The following is a 19,596-nucleotide window of genomic DNA, read 5'->3' as shown; positions in this document are numbered from 1 at the left end:
GAGCTAAACTGGAGAATAGTTTCCTGGATCACTTGGGCCGTTGCTAGACAAGGGTTTAGCCTGGGCTGATACCTGGGCTCACCCCTGTGCATCCAGATGACGCCCAGGGGATCCTGGGGTCAGCCCGGGTTAAACCCTCCCTTGACCCAGGATAACCTGCACTGGTTGTGGCCCGGTATTTCCGCAGCCCCAGGTTGAGTCCGGGGCTGTGGAAGGTCTAGCCAGTTCCGCGGCTTTTTCCAGCTATGCGCTTACTCGCGAGTAGCCGGGGAAAACTGCGAACTGGGCACAGCGCTCCTATATTTTTTAAATCGGGCCGGGGGGGAATCGCAAGGAGGGAGAGATGGGGGCCAGGGGGGGAAGAGCGCAGCCAGGGTGGAGAGATCGCGGCTGGGGGGGATCAGAGATCACAGCCGGGGGGGCAGAGGGGGCATCGGACATGGCGAGTGGGGGCGGGCGGGCGAGCGAGCAAGCGGGGGGCAGAGGAGGCATCAGACATGACGAGTGGGGTGGGGGTGGGCAAGTGAGCAAGCAGGGGACAGGGGGGGATCAGACATGGCGGGCAGGCGGGGGCCATCAGACATTGTGGGGGGGAATCAGGGGCAGGGGGAGCGGGGAACCCTTTTTTAAAAAAAAGACCTACCTTGTCGTTGGTGCACTCCTGCTCACATGGCCCCTTTAAGTTGTTTTAAAAATGGCCGCGCGATGGTGCTTTCCCTTACCCCGTCGTGTGTCACGTGTAGACTGAGGCGATGGCCCGCGCTAGCTGCAACGCAGGCTTGCCCCTACTCCCCACCGGATTAACAGGTAGGTCTAGCAAGGCCCTTGGATGCATTTCTTTTAAAACGGCCATTACATTAGCCTCTTTCCATTCCTCTGGTACAGAGGGCGATCTTTGGGACATGTTAGATATTTTTGTTAGAAAATCAGCAATTTCATATTTGAGTCCCTAGAGAGCTCTTGGATGGATTCCATCAGGATACAGTGGCAAACCTGGCAATATGTGCCAATGCCAGCCAGGGCATGCTTCTCCTCATCAGCCATACTGCCTGCTATGGTGGCCACCACCCCTATCCATCTGCTGTCAGCCATGCAACAACTCAGTCAACTCTTTGAGAGGAAGAACCCGTGGGTTTATCAGGTCCAGTGCAATGGAATGAAACCAGTAGCTTCCTGGCAGAGGTCTGCCCCATTCTGTGGTGCTTTGAGGCTTGCAAGGAAGCTAATAGCATCAGATGCAGATGGAACAAGGCAAGAAGAAAAGAAGACATTGGATAGCTGCAAGTGGGTCTTACTGTCTGGAACTCTCTACAACAATACGAGAATGTTGTCTCAGCAGGGAGTTAAAGCCAACTGAAGCCTTATGTAGACTGACCAGACCTGGGCTAGATCTACACCAAGCAGGATATATCACTTTGAAAACTGTATATAGAGTGTGTCATGGGCCCCAGCAGTTGTCAATGCTGTTATAAATTGTTTTAAAGCAGTAGTGTAGGCCCTGCCTTATAGTTTTCCCCACCTGGAGAAGCTGACTAGACTGCAAAAGGTCCCTCACCTGATTTTGTAGCCTGAGACCACTGCAAGGCTGGGGAGATAGAGGTTCTGCCTGGGACTCATTCTCTGAGCCAGAGGATGATAGCAGGGCCATGTCTTCTAGCTGGGAGGACCCTGATAAGGCACTCATAGTCCTACCTCCAAGGAAGTTGCATAAGCCTCATCATCATTGGAATTGCCTGCTACATACGCGAATATCTGAGGGTTGGGGGTCTTGTGACCAAATGGAATTTTATTTTGTCATTTGTACATATATTTGAATGTTTAGTTGTGGGCTTTAATTTGCTTTAACAAATCCTTTCTTTTACAGGCGATGGTTAGTTGAGTGGGGTGTTAGAATGTTGAGTTGTTTGAATGGTGTCATCTGTTTGGCTGTTTCATGTTCAGTTAAGAGTGAGAGAGAATATAACTGTGACTGGGTTTTCATTGTGAGGGGGAGAAGGACTGGCTTTCAGTAGGGTAGGATTAGGGAATCTGGGCTATAGTTTTTTCTGGTTGGGGGAGGTTAGATTTCCCTGGGAGGTAGAGTGAGGTATATTTATTTTAACACCATGGAACTTACATTGTAAACTTATTCTTGTCAATAAACTTTTCAATATTGTTTTGTTGTTTTAAAACCAAGCCTTTCTTGGTCTTATTTGTTGCCAAGAGTTTGTTGTCACACACACACACACACACACACACACACACACACACACACACACTTATTATTATTATTATTATTATTATTATTTATTTATTTATTTATATAGCACCATCAATGTACATGGTGCTGTACAGAGTAAAACAGTAAATAGCAAGACTCTGCCGCATAGGCTTACAATCTAATAAAATCATAGTAAAACAATAAGGAGGGGAAGAGAAGGCAAACAGGCACAGGGTAGGGTAAAACTAACAGTATAAGGTCCGCACAACATCAAGTTTTAAAAGCTTTAGGAAAAAGAAAAGTTTTTAGTTGAGCTTTAAAAGCTGCGATTGAACTTGTAGTTCTCAAATGTTCTGGAAGAGCGTTCCAGGCGTAAGGGGCAGCAGAAGAAAATGGACGGAGCCGAGCAAGGGAAGTAGAGGCCCTTGGGCAGGCGAGAAACATGGCATCAGAGGAGCGAAGAGCACGAGCGGGGCAATAGTGCGAGATGAGAGAGGAGAGATAGGCAGGAGCTAGACCGTGAAAAGCTTTGAAGGTCAACAGGAGAAGTTTATATTGGATTCTGAAGTGAATTGGAAGCCAATGAAGAGATTTCAGAAGCGGAGTAACATGGTCAGAGCGGCGAGCCAAGAAGATGATCTTTGCGGCAGAGTGGTGAACAGAAACCAACGGACTGATGTGAGAAGAAGGAAGGCCAGAGAGAAGAAGGTTGCAGTAGTCCAACCGTGAACACAGGGCCTGTTCAGATAACCGTTCAGGCTCTGAGGTTAGCGAAACTGTCATTCTCTGGGGTTAGCACTAACCACAAGCTGTGCTGTCGCACACAACACTTTAAGCCATGGTTAGAACCACTAATCCTGCTGTCGTCTAGGGCTGTGCATTGCCTTGGGCTGAATCCCTGAAACCAAGGTGAGGCAGACTGATTCATCCCTGAAGCAGATTGACACCAAAGCCTCAGGCTGCCTCAGGCCACTTCAGAGTGGCGCTAGGCCCTCCCTCCTGCCCTCCTGGGAAAGCTGGCACATGAATCCATTGGAATGACTTCCCTGTCCCCACCCTCCCTGCTCACCACTGCTGCATTGCTGCTGCCACCGCATTGCCTGCTGCTGCCACATCGCTACTGCCACTTCGCTCTTTCTCACCACCATAGTTTGTGGCCATAGATATACTAAAACAGAGCCCGCGTGATATCTTGAAATCATGGCCTGGCTCTCAGGAGGACAATACGTTTCCAGCTAAGTTCTGACCGCGGTGGCTCTGAGACGGGAGGCGAGGGGGTGGTAAGGGGGAGCAGGGAATTGGGACTTGCAAACCTGAGTCACTGGAAGGCTGAAAAATCAACTACCCTTGAGGAGCTGGCCTTTAAAAGGCAACATGGCCACCCTTCCAACAACTACTCCCTTATTGAAGTCCGTATGAACTAGGGTGACCATATGGAAAGGAGTACAGGACTCCTGTATCTTTAACAGTTGTATAGAAAAGGGAATTTCAGCAGGTGTCATTTGTATGTATGCAGCACCTTGTGAAATCCCCTCTTCATCACAACAGTTAAAGCTGCAGGAGCCCTGCCCTCTTTTGTATCTGGTCAGAGAGCAGGGCTTCTGCAGCTTTAACCGTTGTGATGAAGAGGGAATTTCACCAGGTGCTGCATGCATACAAACGACACCTGCTGAAATTCCCTTTTCTGTGCATCTATTAAAGATACAAGAGCCCTGTTCTCCTTTGCATATGGTCACCCTATATGAACATTGCGTAGGGCATCTGTGAAACCAGCATTTGGAGAGCATACAAGTAGCAGGAAAGATGTTGCTAGTTGGTTCTGGGCTCTTTTCCAGGCATCCAGACCCGTCAAAAACCTGGTGCAAGGAACACCAGAATGTTTTCCTGTCCTGGCAGGCAGTGGAGCCAACAGCAGGGCTGGCCCTACTCTTGGGCAGAAGGAGACAGCTGTCTCAGGCAACAGATTTTGGATATTTTGAAAGAGCAAAAAAATTAAAATGTTGTTGTTGTTTGTTGTTGCATTTGTACTGCCAGGGTGTGGGTGGGGGAGTGCTTGTGGGATTTTCTGTCTCACATTCCAAAATAACCCGACTGTTTTTGAGTATTATGAACCTTAATTCTGGTGGCTGGGGCACCATTTGTTGTTCCGCCTCAGGCATCAAAATGTCTTGGGCTAGCCTGGGCCAGCAGAACATATTAACTGACCCCTTGGGATCCAGGCACACTGGAGCATATTGAACTGAATGTGGGGCTGGCACAAGTACCCTGCTAGTGATGCTGGCAGGATTGTTCTTGAGTATTGTAATGCAAAGTGGTGTATGTGGAGAGATTGGCCCTGAAGGCCAGAGAAAATTCTAAAGATTAAAGGCCTGTGTTGGCGGAGTTATATGGAGAGCGAGGTCTGTGAGAAGAATCAGAGAGAAGCCTGGTTTGTAGGATGAGGAGTTGACAAATAAAGCATCTGTTTTCCTAAACTGGGTTATGGTCTTCTCAGGGAAACAATCAGACTGGCTGAGCTGCTGGAGTAGGCCACAAAGCTACACCGCAGTATGTCTAACTCACTGAAGAACCTGCTTCTTTTTCATACCCACCTTACTGCCTTTTTGCCTGTTTCCTATTCTCTGGTTCTGCTCCTGCCCATTTACACACATCTCCTAACCCCTTCAAATTGCTCACTCTGTCAGTTAAATATTTCCATTTCTTCAGTACAGTTTTGTACTTTGTGTACTATCTCTGTCTCCTCTGCAGGTCTCATCCATCACCTCTGGTTCTCCCATCCTGTTCAGGCCACAGGAATATCCAGCCCTTCCTGCTGTTACACTTAGCAGATAACAGGGCATGGAATTTCAAGTTTGGACATTCTGATCCAGATCCATTCCAGAATTGGTCTTCTTGCGTCCTGGAAGAACATCTCTGTACAGCACATCATCTCATGTACAATTAAAAAACACACATCCAAAATATGAAGATTATAGTAAAAAATAGTTTTATTAGAAACTATAATACTATTTTGCATTTATATAGTGCATTAGAGAATTCAAAACACATCATATCCATGTAAGGTCAGTCAGTATTATTAGCATATAGATTAGCAGATGCAGGAGAGATGAAGCTCAGGGATAGCATCTTGACAAAAGCCACAGTGATTACATTATTAGACAAGAGGGGGGAAATGTCCCCCCCCACAACCCCCCCTTAATGGGATGTTTGGATACACTTTTGAAATACTACAACATGTAGTGATGGCAACCAGCTTTGATGTCTTGAAAAACAGTTTAGGCAAAGTCTATCTATAATTACTAATTCTGATGGCTAAATATTACCTCCAGTATCAGAGGCAGTATGGCTCTGAATACCAATTACTCAGGAACATAAGCAGAAAGGGTGTTGTTGCATTCATGTCCTGCTCGTGGGCTCTTCCCATAGTCTTCGGGTTGGCCACCGTGGGAACAGAATATTAGACTAGATAGGCCTTTGGTCTGATCCAGCACAGCTTGTCTTATGTTCTAAATAACAGCAAGGAAACATGGACACATTTTGCTTCTCTAGTCTGTTGTGGCCCAAACATTACAAAATGCTTCTTATGGTCCAACACTCATTTATTGATAGAAAGGAATTCACATTGCAATGGAGAGAAGATGTACCTCCGCCAAGGAATACCCTTCTCTGAGGCTTGCTGGGTTTGTCAGCTGTTTTATTAGCCAGTTTGGCGGAAGCAATTAGAGCATGAGCAGAAAGCTTGTTTACCAAAATGGAAATTCTAGCTGACCACAACTTTCCTGCAGCAGACCTGTTTCTAAGGTGACTAGGGGAAAAGGGGATCTGGTTCAGTGGCTAGGGAAAAAGGGAAGTCTAGCTTTCCCACTGGCTGTCTTGGTTTGCATAAGCGAGATACAGGTGGATATGGTGGTGGTGGGGGATCTTGTGAAACTCAGACGGTTTCTAAAAGCTGCTGCTCAGCTATTTAGCAATGCCCAGTGTCTGACCTTTATTAATCAGATTGATCAAACATGGTTTCTCTTACGTCAAGACATGCTTATAGATATGCTTATAGCTATCACACATCTTAAGTTTCAATTGCATTTTTGATAGAAGCCCCAGTATCTGTAGTTCACTTATCAAATAGTTTCTGCCACGTGTATTTTGTGAAAAGTTTTCTCAGTGCTGCCAACACATCCCGGTTCCTCAGGCTGTATATGAAAGGGTTCATCATGGCAGGAACCATGGTATAAAAAACTATGTTAATCATGGATCTTTCAGCTGAATAGGAGGACATGGGTGTCATGTATGCCAAAATGGCTGTTCCATAGAAGAGACCGACCACACACAAATGGGACAAGCAGGTCCCTAAGGCCTTGTGGCTTCTCTCAGAGGAGCTTGCTCGCAAGACTTGCAAAAGGATGGCTATGTAGGAAGCAAGGATGACCGAGATGGGGATGAGAAACACCAGGAAATCACCAAAATACGTAGCTTTATTAAATGCAGAATTGTCAGAGCAGGACAACTGTACAAGGGCTGGATAATCACACATGTAATGATTAATCACATTGGACTTGCAGTAGGGAAGAGGTAGTACATAAAGGGAACATGTCAACGCCTGCACAGAAGACCAAAACCAGGCAGCTACTGACATAATGTAGCAGTTTTTGTTCCTCATGATGACTGGATATTGCAAAGGCTTGCATATAGCCACATACCTGTCATAGGACATGAGAGCCAGGATCAGGCACTCTGCTCCTCCCAAGGTCAGTGTGATAGAAATCTGGACGACACAACCATAGAGAGTAATGCCGTATTTCTGGCTTACAAAATTCACTGTCATTTGGGGGACAATGGAAAGGATTTGGCAGAGGTCCATGAAGGCTAACTGGCTGAGAAAGAAGTACATTGGGGTTTGAAGACCGGAGTCGGTTTTAATCAGAAAAATAAGGAGGCTGTTTTCCATCAGGGCAATACAGAATATGACGAGAATTACACCAAGAAAAATAGAGGGTGATTTTTGATGCAGAAGCCCAACAAGAACAAATTCTGTCCATGATGTAGTATTCTGCTCTCCCATTCCTTGCTCCTGTGCCTGGATTTTATGTAAAGAAAACAGAAGAACAGGATTTGTGGAAAATACTATGATAAACTTTAGGTTAAAGTTGTGCAGACTTCTACTGTTACTTTCTACTGTTAGTTTTACCCTACCCTGTGCCTGCTTACCCTACCCTGTACCTGTTTGCATTCTCTTCCCCTCCTTATTGTTTTACTATGATTTTATTAGATTGTAAGCCTATGCGGCAGGGTCTTGCTATTTACTGTTTTACTCTGTACAGCACCATGTACACTGATGGTGCTATATAAATAAATAAATAATAATAATAATAATAATAATAATAATAATAATAATAATAATAATTTTTCATCCTTTCAATATTACTTGCTACAGCAAAAATTAGCAGCAGAAAGTTCATCAGGAGTATGAAGGGAGCCTAAAGAAGACAAAAATCTTTGCCATTCATCGCACCTTTAACTCTGTCATCTAAGGATAGCATATAAAAACTAGAGATAGTACTGGAAGAATTCAGTATTACAACTTTGAATAAATATATGGGTTTTATATAAAGAGAATAAGGCCATAGCTAGACCTAAGGTTTATCCCAGGATCATCCCGGGTTCGTCCCTGCCTGAGCACTGGATGCCCTGTGTGGCACTTAGATGAACAGGTTTGGCCCCAGGACAATCCTGGGCTAAATCTTAGGTCTAGCTACGGCCTAAGATACTAGGATTTAATGACTTAATAGTTTTCTTACCGACTTTAAGAGTAAATTGAAAAATATTAGCAAAACTTCCATTTTATTATCTTGACCTAAGAATGCACAGATCCTAACTTCCTAGCAAACACAGATTCTTACATACTCTAAATTTATATATTTTTCCTGTGTGTCATCTGATACACGCATAAAATGTGCTGACGAAGGGTGGATTATATAGATGCTATCTTAAGTCAATGACTATAAATATACAGGTATCAGTGTAATGCTACATTTAACTACAACCTAGGGGGGATCTACACTGCTGCTTTAAAGCGCTTTAAAGTGCTTTATAACAGTTTTGACGACTGTTGGGGCCCAGGACACACTGCATATACAGGTTTCAAAACATTTTCAAAGTGCTTTAAAGCGTTTTAAAAGCAGTAGTGTAGATCCCCCCCCCATTTGCTGAAGAACAGTTGTTTTACCCATTTGAAAAATAAATAATCATGTACTCAGAGAAAGAACCAGTCACTTCCTTTTAACTTAACAAGCCTCGCAGGATATTTTTCTTTTCTTTCTTTATTATTTGTTGCTTGGGCCATGGGCCATTCACATACACAACAATATATAACACACTACATTTCAAAGCTTTGAAACGATCCTATAGAAACACAAAACTTTATTCAGCCCAATCTCAGAGCAGGCATGAAATGGAATATTCTCTTTCAGCCAAATTGTTTTTTGGAATAACTGAGTGTTAAAGACAGGCTTCAGCACTAAATATCTGAAGAAGAACAAAGTTTTACTTTGAGTGAATGGGATGATAATCATTGAAGATCTGGAAAATAATAGGTACTGGGGGGGAAATCAAACAACTTTGCTCATCTCATGTACATTTTAAAGTGCCACTCACTGGTTTGTCCCCACTTTCTGAAAGAAATCATATTTTTGTTGCTGTGGTGTGGCGTTGGGTAATCCCGACGCAGGAGGCAGTGTGGGCTGTCCAGCCTCCTCCTTGCCCAGCTTCCAGAGACCACTGGGAGGTCATGTTCCACCCAGGAAAGCCCCCAGCACAACACCAAAGCAAGGACAAACGGTGAAAGAGCCATACTGACCTCGCTCTGGCAGGAAAACTCAGGGTAAATCCCTGACTTTTCTACAGTGCAGCTTCGCAGGAAAGCCCTGCTGTGGCTGCAAGGTGACTGCTGTGGCATATAACCAACGCAGCACCACTGTGGAGCTTTAACCCATATAGACACATCCCCCAAGATAGCAAATATGATGTGTGTGATGTCAAGTCTACTCCTATCTATCTATCTATCTATCTATCTATCTATCTATCTATCCATCTTTCTATCTAATCTTTGTCGGTTGTCTTGACCATACCTGGATGGTAAGGTTGGATATAAAGAAAGTAAATGTTTTTGTATTTAGCTTGCAATGACTTATTTGTAAAACATTTTGTGTATATGCAAATGGGTTACATTATAGAACAATATCACAGTTCATCACATTACAAAAACTCATGACCTGTACAATATTTAGAAATTACATACTTCTGTTGACTGCAGGTGTTTTCATCAGTATGTTGAAAAAATGTTTTCAGTTGTTTTTTCAAAAGAAGTTTAATACTCAGCTGAAAATGTTGATGTTCCAAATGATTTAATTAAATCTTATTCGGCATTTCTATCTTCTCCCCCAAATTATCTGCTGTGATTCAGGTGAAACAGGTTACTTAAAACTGTCCTATGGGGGAAAAATAGTGCCCTACATTTTTCAAAAAAATAGAGATCAGTAATTCTGTATTTATGATAGGATGATTATTAATTTTTGCCGTCAAAAACAGGAAAACACATGGTCTATATTCATAGCTGTAGACAAGTGTTTCTTGTTCCTTTTCACAGATCTGATTTTTAAAATTCTTAACTTTAAATTCTTTAATCTGACTGAACTTGCCAAAAAAAAAAAAAAAGCTTTTCAATCTCTCCTAAATAGCAACATTTTCTAACCTACGTCATCTACAGTCACCACAGTAAAATCTTTCCTTTGGCCACCAGCTCACTATTTGAAGAGGAAGGAAAAATTTCGTGCCTTTAATTTTGAAACATCCAAATCAGCACCAGTAGTCTCATCAATCCCAAATCCAATTCAATATTTCAAATCTCCATGGAGGAACTCTCAGCCATCTCCTCCTTTGGGGAATTTAGCTGAGTCCAACTTTAATTAAAATAAAGTTTAAAAAGTAAAAAGTTCATATAACTATTTAGAGTTTGAAGATGTGATCACTTTTTTTCTACAGTACTTTTTTTATATATAGAATTTCCTTCTGCTTCATTTAATAAACAACAAGGGGTCAAGTGTTCATTGCCAGCAGCTCAAAGGAAATTGAATTTGTTTGCACTGATCTTAATGGCTTATTTCTACAGTCCAAGCACAACCATACTTGCACAGCACCAATGGAGTTATTGGAAAGGATCCATTCAATCCATATTGCCATGTTGTGGAAATTAGTACTTCTCCAAAACACGCTTACGGCAAAGGCTAACCTATCTGTTGGGAAAATGAGATATAAGTCATAAGAACATGAGATGGCCCATACTGTATCAGACCAAGGGTCCAGCTAGTCCAGCACTCCATTCATGCAGTTACCAACTAGCTGTCGACCAGGGACCCACAAGCAGGACATAGATGCAACCCTACTGTCCAAGTTCCCCAGCAACTTGTGTATATAGGCTTACTGCCTTGGATACTGGAGGTAGCACAACATGCTATACATGTAGGGTAACCCAGTAGTTTAGAATTAAACCTGTATTTATGTCATGTGCCTACTTGAATACTCAATTTTGTAGAACAAGCAGTCAAAGGCCTTAGCTAGACCTAAGGATTATCCCAAGCAAATGGAGGGGTCGTCCCTGCCTGCTCCTGGGATCCCCTGCGTGTCATTTGGATGCACAGGGATGATCTCGGGACAATCCCGGGATATAGGCCTGGTCTAGCCATGGCCATAGTTTAGAGGTAGTATCCAATATTAGTCCTGCATAGAATAGACCTACTGAAATGAATGAAAACTTAGTCATTCCTATTCATTTGAATGGTTCTATTCTAAGTTGGAGGTACATTGGATATTACACTAGGTTTTGTTACACTATGGACAACAAAAACATCTTAGCATTGATAAATGTATTAACACTGTTAATAACGCTGAACTTGTAATGTGGTATAGCTGAACTTTGGGGATTTTAATTCAGCAGTTTCATGTTTCAGCCTCCCTTTGAAGTTCCTTTTGCCAGAGTAGCGAAGCGAGGGTCATTATCAGATGTTGCATATTTTGATGTCTGGTTTGTATCCATTTATTCTTTTGCGTAGAGACTGGCCTGTCTTTGTCTTTATGATAGGCTGCTGGGAGCTAAATCCAATCCCCAAAGCTTTCCAACTAGCTCCACCACATCCCCTGAAAGGAAGGAACACTGCACACAGCGCATAGGTATTTCCCACCACAAAGTGTAGTGATGGCTATCAACCTGGGCAGTTTGAAAAGGCAATTAGACAAATTCATAGAGGATAAGGCAATCAATGGCTAATTGTCCTGATGGCTATCTATTACCTCCAGTATCAGAGAACCCTCTGTACACCAGTCACCAAGGAACACAAGCAAATAAGAATGTAGTGCCTGAATTTGCTTTTCTTTTCCCCCTCCTCCGCCCTCCCAATCCCCTTTCCTTTTGTGTCATGTTTTTTAGATTGTAAGCCTGTGGGCAGGGACTGTCAAGAAATATTTTTGTTAGCTGCCATGAGAGCCTTTTTTGGCTGAATGGCGGGATAAAAATGCTTAAATAAAAAATAAAAAATAAATAAATAGGTGTGATTGCATTTATGTCCAGCTCTGGGCTTCTCATAGGCATCTGGTTGCCCACAGTATAAACAGAATGCTGAAGTAAGACTGGCTTTTGATCTGATCCAGCACAGCTTTCCTTGTGTCGGATCTTGGATCTGCCTTGTGCAAGAGAAAGGTCGCACACACCTTCGAAATGGTCACCCACAGGCACAGGCACACATCGTAGCCCACAGTGGCTTATCGCATCATGCAAACCCAGGGACAGTGGGTTGTATGAGGGTTAAACAGCCTGGGATCACACGACATGACAAGCCATGACCAGGCATTGAATATTTAAAATGGCCTCCTGCAGGTACTGGCACTATTGTATGAACCAGGTCACTGAGTACCTCAGCATAATTTGGGTGCCTTTGCCATTGGCCACAAGGCCTCAGTTGTTGCTAATGTCATCGTTTGGATTTGATACTCTATAGGGTGACCATATTTGGGAAACCAAAAAAGAGGACACTCAGTGGGGTGGGTGTGATAAAGTGTGCTTTCCAGGGCCTCCAGAAAGCGTGCTTTCCCCTCCTCTGCTCCAATTGGGACCTTAAAGGCCCCGGTTGGAGGGGAGGAGAGGAAAGTGTGTCATTCCTCCCCCCAACTGCTTCAATTGGGGACTTTAAGGCGTGTCATTCCTTCTGTCATGCTAATGGAAGCCCTAAAGGGGAAAGCATGTTATTCCCAGACATTCTAGAATTACTAGGGCTGTGCTCCACTCCGTTTCGGGTCATAGAAGCGGGAGCAGAGCCACCCGATCCGCCTCTGCCAAAGGCAGTTCCAAATCGGGTCAGAGGGCAGTGGATCAACACGAAGCGGTTCACTGAGTTGTGGAGCGCCTCGCGTCGTTGCGGAGCTCCGGTCGCCATTTTGGACATTTTTTCCATAGGATTGTATTGGGCGAAGAAATGCCTATAACTTCTTTGTTTTTAAAGCTAGATCCCTGAAAATTACTGTGCTTACAGATTGACAATTGGGAGTCATTTGTGTTGATTTTCAGAAAAAACCGTTCAGCGGTTGGGTTGCAATGATTTTTAATGGATAAAAGGGAGGGGGAAATAAGCCTTTTTCAGCGTTGATAGACAACTTCATCTCCTAATTGTGCTGAGTGATCACCCCATGTGAATAAGCAAAAGAAGAGACAGTTTTCTTTCTTTGTCTTTTGTAGGACTTCGGTCACTGAGGAGGGCATTGGTGAAGCAAACTCACACACAACCTTAAATAATATTCAAAGTAAAATAAAAGATAGGCAACACAGCACTGCAAGGTACCCACAGTAACCTTGGTGGACAACTGGATAGCAGTGGTGGAAGTGGATGATGTCCTGTACGGCATGTGGATGTGCCCAGTGCCCACTGCCCTTCAGGAAAATTGGAACCCTCTAAAGGGGAACCAGTGGGAACCAATGATGTGTGATGTGGCTTCTCAAAGGCAGGCACCTAGACAGGACCAGCCAAAGGACTGAGAGGTAGTGGTACAGTCCACTGTTTCCTCCTTGGCACTGGACACATCCACTTTCCCATACTGGTAATAAAGTCAGTCAGCCTTTTTGTTCTAATTCTTCTTGTTGTGATGATGATGATGATGATGATGATGATGATGATGATGATGATGATGATAATGATGATTTAATAATGGCTGTGTAGTCAATCAACTCTAAAGCAAGGAGCACAAAGCTTTACTGTTGTCCTGCTAGCCTCCTATTATTTATGGGATGCAAAGGCATCTCTCTGTGCTGTTCCCACCTCACAGGGCCGGTTTGTGTTTCTGCCTTCGAATGGCCTGGAAACAATCCTTGGCTCAATGACTTGTGCCCGCAGAGATGTCTTGTGCTGCCTCTCCTCCTCTGGGCCCGCCTCAGAGGGCCGGTTTGTGCGTGTTTTGCTTTGACTCAGGGCATTAGTCCTTCCTCGTCATGAAAAGGCAGCTTCATTTTGTATGTGCTGCTGCCATGATCACTGAATCCTCTGTGACAATGTAGGCTCATCATCATCGTCATTATTATTGTTGTTGTTATTACAATTATTGGCTGGGCATACCCTGGAGTGTGTGAACTGTGACAGAGCCTGAAAGGATTGTCTATTCAATGGCATCTCTGTTTGAGGTGTGTGCATCTTGAAAAACCAACATGTTGTAGCACTTTGAAATGAGTGGATGGCATAAAAAAAATTAAGTTTTTAGAAAGTATTGCGACCCAAGCATGGCAATGCAAGGTCTGAGTTGTTTCTCACATGACCATCTATGTGCTGTATACTCACCCAGTTTAATATTTCTATCTTGAAGTTCCCTGTGTTCATTTTTGAAGTGGTTAACCTAAGAGGAAGATTCTGACTTAGGTTTAACTTTAAAAATTCCCCCAAAATCAGGGCATGATCCCATTTCCTTCAAAGTGCCCATGCCCAAGAATCTATTTAGAAGCTATCCTGGTGCCTAGTTACATGTGTGTAGCTTACAAACTAACAGAGATAACTGCATTTCTGTAAATGGGGAAAAAAATTTTTTTTAATTCCCAAAAAATCAGGATATGATCTGATTTCCTTCAAAGTGGCCATGACTAAGGATCTATTAGGAAGCTATCCTGGTGTCCAGTTATATGTGTGTAGCTTACAAACTAACAGAGATAACTGCATTTCTGTAAATGGGTGGGAAATCTTTTAAAAATCCCCCCAAAATCAGGGGATGATCCAATTTCCTTCAAAGTGGCCATGCCTAAGGATCTATTTAGAAGCTATCATGGTGCCCATTTTCATGTTTCTAACTTGAAAACTAAAAAAGTTATAGGCGTTTTACATTTTCAATGCAAGTTTATGGGAGGAAAGCAGAGCTCTGGATCCGGATCCACTGCGGAGTGGAATGGAGGCGGATCGACCCAAAGCGGACCCAATCTGAAAGTTGTGGATCAGGATCCAGAGCGGATTGGGGGGGGTCCGAGCACAGCCCTAAAAATTACAGAAAATCCCCCAACACCCAGGATAGAACAAAAATCTTGACAAACCTGGGGAAATCCTGGTTTGGTTGGTCACCCTAATTAATCTACAGGGATGCATGAGATCTCTTAGATCTGCAGGAATGGGTGATAAAAACTGTAGGAAAATCTGTAGGAATGGGTGATAAAAAGCTAAAAACTTTTCTTTTCCCTATAGCTTTTAAATATTGAGTTTGTTCTGACTCTATACTGTCAGCTTCACCCTACCCGGTGCCTGTTTACACTTCCCTGTGCCTGTTTGCATTCTCTTTCCCTCCTTATTGTTTACTACAACTTTATTAGATTGTAAGCCTATGCGGCAGGGTCTTGCTATTTACTGTGTAATCTGTACAGCACCATGTACATTGATGGTGCTATATAAATAAATAAATAAATAAATAAATAAATAAATAATAATAATAATATACATCTCTTAGAAGGGACCCATTCCTTGAGGGAGACACTGATATCTTCATGTTTTTGACCTGAATGCCTTTCAGTAGGGCAACTTGAGCTGTTCAACGCCACTTTGAAAACCCTTCTGGAGATCAGGCAATAAAATTCTTCCAAGGAGAGAGAACAAGGTTTTTCTTTTCTTCCCCACCCCAAATATTTAAATTGAGTTTCATATAAAGAAATTGATGTAATACATATTGTTTTGTTGTAAGCATTTACACCAACAACATTTAAAAATCACTAAGTACATTACATTCTTAGAATTGTGTTATTTTTCAGTTTAATTTTAGGATTCCAAGTTTATGTGAAAAATTGACAAGACAAAGGAGTTTCTTGTGCTATTGCTGGTTTAATATCAATGTGTAAATCTGACTTTAGGCCAGTCACTACCCCTCAGCCAAATCTAACTCACAGGATTTTTATCCTCCTCACAACAATCCTGTGAGTTAGATTTGGCTAAGGGGTAGTGACTGGCCCAAAATCATCCAATGAGAAATGAGAGGCATTTGCTCGTTCTCCTCAGGCAACAAAATATTCTGGGTCAGCCCTGGCTCTCTCTGTGTGTGTGTCATGTTTTGCTGCTCTCTCTGAATGAGTCATTCTCTCTCTGTTTCTTGATTGAGTGAGTGTACATGAGAGAGAGAGCTTCAATATGTATTTATATTTTCTATGTCTGTGTGCTTTATGCTGCAAGATTATTTCTACTAGCATATGTAAATATATTTTTCTGTATCTAAAATAGCTTTCATTGATTCTCCGCGTGTGTGTCTGTGTGCACGCATGCACAAATGTGTGTGGGGTTAGAATTGGGGGCAGAGGAGGGGGCTCACTACAAATGACTAGCCCCAGGGCCCATCGTGGCCTTGATCCAGCTCTGGGCCAGATTTACACCAAGCAGGACATGACACTTTGGCCAGATATATACCAAGCAGGATAAAACAGTTTGAAAACATTTTGAAAACTGTATATGGAGTGTGTCTTGGGCCCCAATAGCTGTCACTACTGTTATAAACCATTTTAAGCAGTAGTGTAAATCCTGCCTCAGAAAACATTTTGAAAACTGTATATGGAGTGTGTCCTGGCCCCCAACAGTTGTCACTACTGTTATAAACTATTTTAAAGCCTCCAGTGACTGCATTCCAAGGAAACCAAACTTTGGGTATTATTATTTATTTATTTATTTATTTATTTATATAGCACCATCAATGTACATGGTGCTGTACAGAGTAAAACAGTAAATAGCAAGACCCTGCCGTATAGGCTTACATTCTAATAAAATCATAATAAAACAATAAGGAGGGGAAGAGAATGCACCGAACAGGCACAGGGTAGGGTAAAACTAGCAGTATAAAGTCAGAACAAAATCAAGTTTTAAAAGCTTTAGGAAAAAGAAAAGTTTTTAGCTGAGCTTTAAAAGCTGCGATTGAACTTGAAGCTGCTTGCACTCTTGGAATTCTCTCCTTTGCGGTGCAAGGGCACAGCACTATAACAAAATGCTCAGTAAGAGCTTCTTCAGACGAGCATTTTATCTTGCATTCATGACTCATGGATCTTCGTGGGTCGTATTGATGACACAGTGATTCTCCTGCACAATGTCCGCGGGGGGTATGGAGTTTAATTGTTCGTGTTTCAGTTAGAGTACAACAGGCAGAGTATTATGTTCTGGGCCATTACCTATGTCACACTTTTCCTGAACACTTTTTTCAGTGCTGCTAGCACATCCCGATTCCTCAGGCTGTAGATGAGTGGGTTGAGCATGGGAGTGACAATGGTACAAAACACTGAAACCATATCGTCTTGGAATGGCGTTTGGTAGGACCTGGGTCTCAGGTATTTGAACATAGCTGCCCCATAGAAGAGTCCCACCACACTCAAGTGTGACAAGCAAGTCCCGAGTGCCTTGTGACTTCCTTCAGCTGAGCGCACCCTCAAGACTGTTCCGAGAATGTAAACGTAGGAGGCAAAAATGACTGATGAAGGGATAATGAGCAAGGTAATGCCACTGAAGATTAGTGTCTTTTCAAAGTGAGACGTATCAGAACAGGATAACTTTAACATCGATGGCAAGTCGCAAAAGATATGATTAATAACATTGGCACCACAGTAATACAGTGGCAGAACGTAAACACAGGGCACCAAGGCATGTAAGAAGGCACTGAACCAAACCCCAGCTACTAAGATGAGGCAGATATTCCTCCTCATGAGGACTGGATATTGCAAAGGCTTGCAGATTGCCACATACCTGTCATAGGACAGTGCAGCAAGAAGGAGGCACTCAGCTTCACCCATTAGCAGTATGAAAAATATCTGAGTTGAACATCCAGTCAGAGAAATTACATTCTTCTTCATTAAAAAATCTGCAATCATTTTGGGGCCAATTGCTAGCGTTTGACAGATATCCATGAAGGACAGTTGACTAAGAAAGAAATACATTGGAGAACGAAGATCAGAGTCCACCTGGATCAGGTAGAAAAGGAGACTGTTTTCAGACAGGACCAAAAGGAACATAAAGAGAAGAAAAGACACAATGACTCCAGGTGTTTTCGTTTGGCTTAAAAAACCCAGAAGAATAAATTCTGTCCATGAAGTCACATTATTCTTTTCTGTTTCCTCTTGAGCTGGATTGCTTGAATCTGAGAAGACAAGAATAGATTTGAAGGAAAAGGGAGACCATTACTGGCATAATTTTTCACTGAACATTCATTCAGAGGGAGGGAGAGACTAGCATTTCCATGATGATTCAAATGGTTTTCATTTATGTGACAGTTTCAAATCATTGAATTCAAATGATTGCAAAACTATTTTTTACATTTTTTTAAAAAAATAAAATAACCTTAAAATGTGATTTTAGAGATTTTTTATCTGCCATAAATGCTTATCAGAACTTAATAAAAAGTGTTCTTTTTCCAGACAATGAACTCAATATGTACCCCAACCACATTTTATGTAGGGTTGCCAACAAATTACATCTAAATCAGAATTGGGGGGGATTTTTGGTCTGCCACTGTCCCCCCCCCCCCGGGTCCTGATTTGGATCAGGGCCCCTCTGCAGCTGCTATTTATGTTGGAATAGAAAAAGCTTCTATTGATACAAATGGGAAGTTTTGTTCCAATGCAAATAACAGGTGCTGGAAACTCAAACTGGACCAGCACTGCAGTTGGGCAGAAAGGATTAAAGCCCACTTACCTCCACCCCCACAGTCCCAATTGAGATCCCCACCTGTGCCTACTATTTACTTTTGTTAAAATAAATTCATGCAATTGCTAATTGTGTTGTCTGCCCCAGAGAATGTCAAACCTTTATATACTGAAATATGTAAGAAAAAATATAAATAGCAGTAAAGCTCCCAATGAGCCTGTTTGGATGTAATGGGAAAATTCCAGTGGAATTTTAGGATGTTTTTAGGATATTTTAACAATGTAAATTATGCTCTTAATAAAGTATTTTATATTTACTGTTGTTCCCCGCCTCGATCAAAATTAAGTAAGGAATTATTATTATTATTATTATTATTATTATTATTATTATTATTATCCCAAGCTGACACAAACCTCAGGCTTGTGTGCTCTGTTACATCCTAACCAGCCCACATTTTAGGAGAGCTTGCTATTTTTTCTCTCAATGGACAAGCCTGGCTTCTCAATGTATTTCGCAGCCATGCTCATCAATGAGACATGCTCATGAATGATTTCAATGCAGACAATTCCACCATCTGCCTTGAACCTCCCACCATGCTTTTGGCGAGTTCTCAGTGATATCACACACACACACACACACACAGAGAGAGAGTGGTTGTACATTTATTTTACTTAACATTGTTCTCAATTTAAGTAACAGGTGTTTTTTTTAAAGTTAAAAACCTGCTTCAAGAATAGGAGATAAGCTGAAAATCACTTACCTTCTCCTGCAGAGAGGCAGAAATTAAGGAACATAGCTTTTTAATTGTTTAATATATTAGAATATAATAATAATAACAATAATAATAATTTAATTTCTAACCCGCCTCTCCATTCTGATCAAGGCGGGGAACAGCAGCAAGTATAAAATACAGAAAATATTAATCAAAACATAATATACATTGTTAAAACTTCCTAAAAACATACTAAAAGCATCCTAAAATTCCACTGGATAGGCCCGCCGGAAGAGATCAGTCTTTATAGCTTTCTTAAATGCTAAAAGACTGTTAAACTGATGAATCTCCTCTGGCAGGCCATTCCACAGTCTGGAAGCAGCAGAAGAAAAGGTACTGCATCAGTCAGTTTTATTCCTGCCTCATGATCCTCCAAATTAATCCATATATATTGAATGGAATGATTCTGAAATGTCCCAGTTATAGGCAATGACTTAAATAAGTGCATTGGC

At 42.3% G+C, this 19,596-nt stretch overlaps 2 protein-coding genes across 2 annotated transcripts; both read right to left on the bottom strand.

The window, feature by feature from the left end:
* Positions 1–6,311: 6,311 nt before the first annotated feature.
* LOC134395484 (olfactory receptor 2T5-like) lies at positions 6,312–6,911 on the bottom strand. The gene has a single exon (XM_063121647.1). It carries the CDS (start codon positions 6,909–6,911, stop codon positions 6,312–6,314), a length of 600 nt encoding a protein of 199 aa, XP_062977717.1.
* A 4,413-nt stretch (positions 6,912–11,324) lies between these two features.
* On the bottom strand, positions 11,325–19,166 carry LOC134395483 (olfactory receptor 2T11-like). The gene is made up of 4 exons (XM_063121646.1): positions 19,133–19,166; positions 16,932–17,866; positions 14,850–14,907; positions 11,325–11,389 (listed from the first exon to the last, which is right to left on the bottom strand). The coding sequence occupies exons 1-4, from the start codon at positions 19,164–19,166 to the stop codon at positions 11,325–11,327; spliced, it is 1,092 nt and encodes a 363-aa protein (XP_062977716.1).
* Between the last annotated feature and the right edge of the window lie 430 nt (positions 19,167–19,596).

This window comes from Elgaria multicarinata, chromosome 3, assembly GCF_023053635.1.
Source record: "Elgaria multicarinata webbii isolate HBS135686 ecotype San Diego chromosome 3, rElgMul1.1.pri, whole genome shotgun sequence".
Lineage (NCBI taxonomy): Eukaryota > Metazoa > Chordata > Lepidosauria > Squamata > Anguidae > Elgaria > Elgaria multicarinata.
The sequence above is the reverse complement of the archived record's forward strand: the minus strand, read 5'-3'. Positions and strand labels throughout refer to the sequence as shown.

Excerpts from the sequence above, each read along its gene's own strand:
- LOC134395483 (XM_063121646.1), bottom strand. The coding sequence starts at position 19,166 with ATGTTCCTTAATTTCTGCCTCTCTGCAGGAGAAG. Across the intron at positions 17,867-19,132 it reads CTGCCTCTCTGCAGGAGAAG|ATTCAAGCAATCCAGCTCAA; the intron begins GTAAGTGATTTT and ends TTGTCTTCTCAG. Across the intron at positions 14,908-16,931 it reads TGCTAGCAGCACTGAAAAAA|ATTTTCCTACAGTTTTTATC; the intron begins GTGTTCAGGAAA and ends CCATTCCTACAG.
- LOC134395484 (XM_063121647.1), bottom strand. The coding sequence starts at position 6,911 with ATGTCCTATGACAGGTATGTGGCTATATGCAAGCCTTTGCAATATCCA.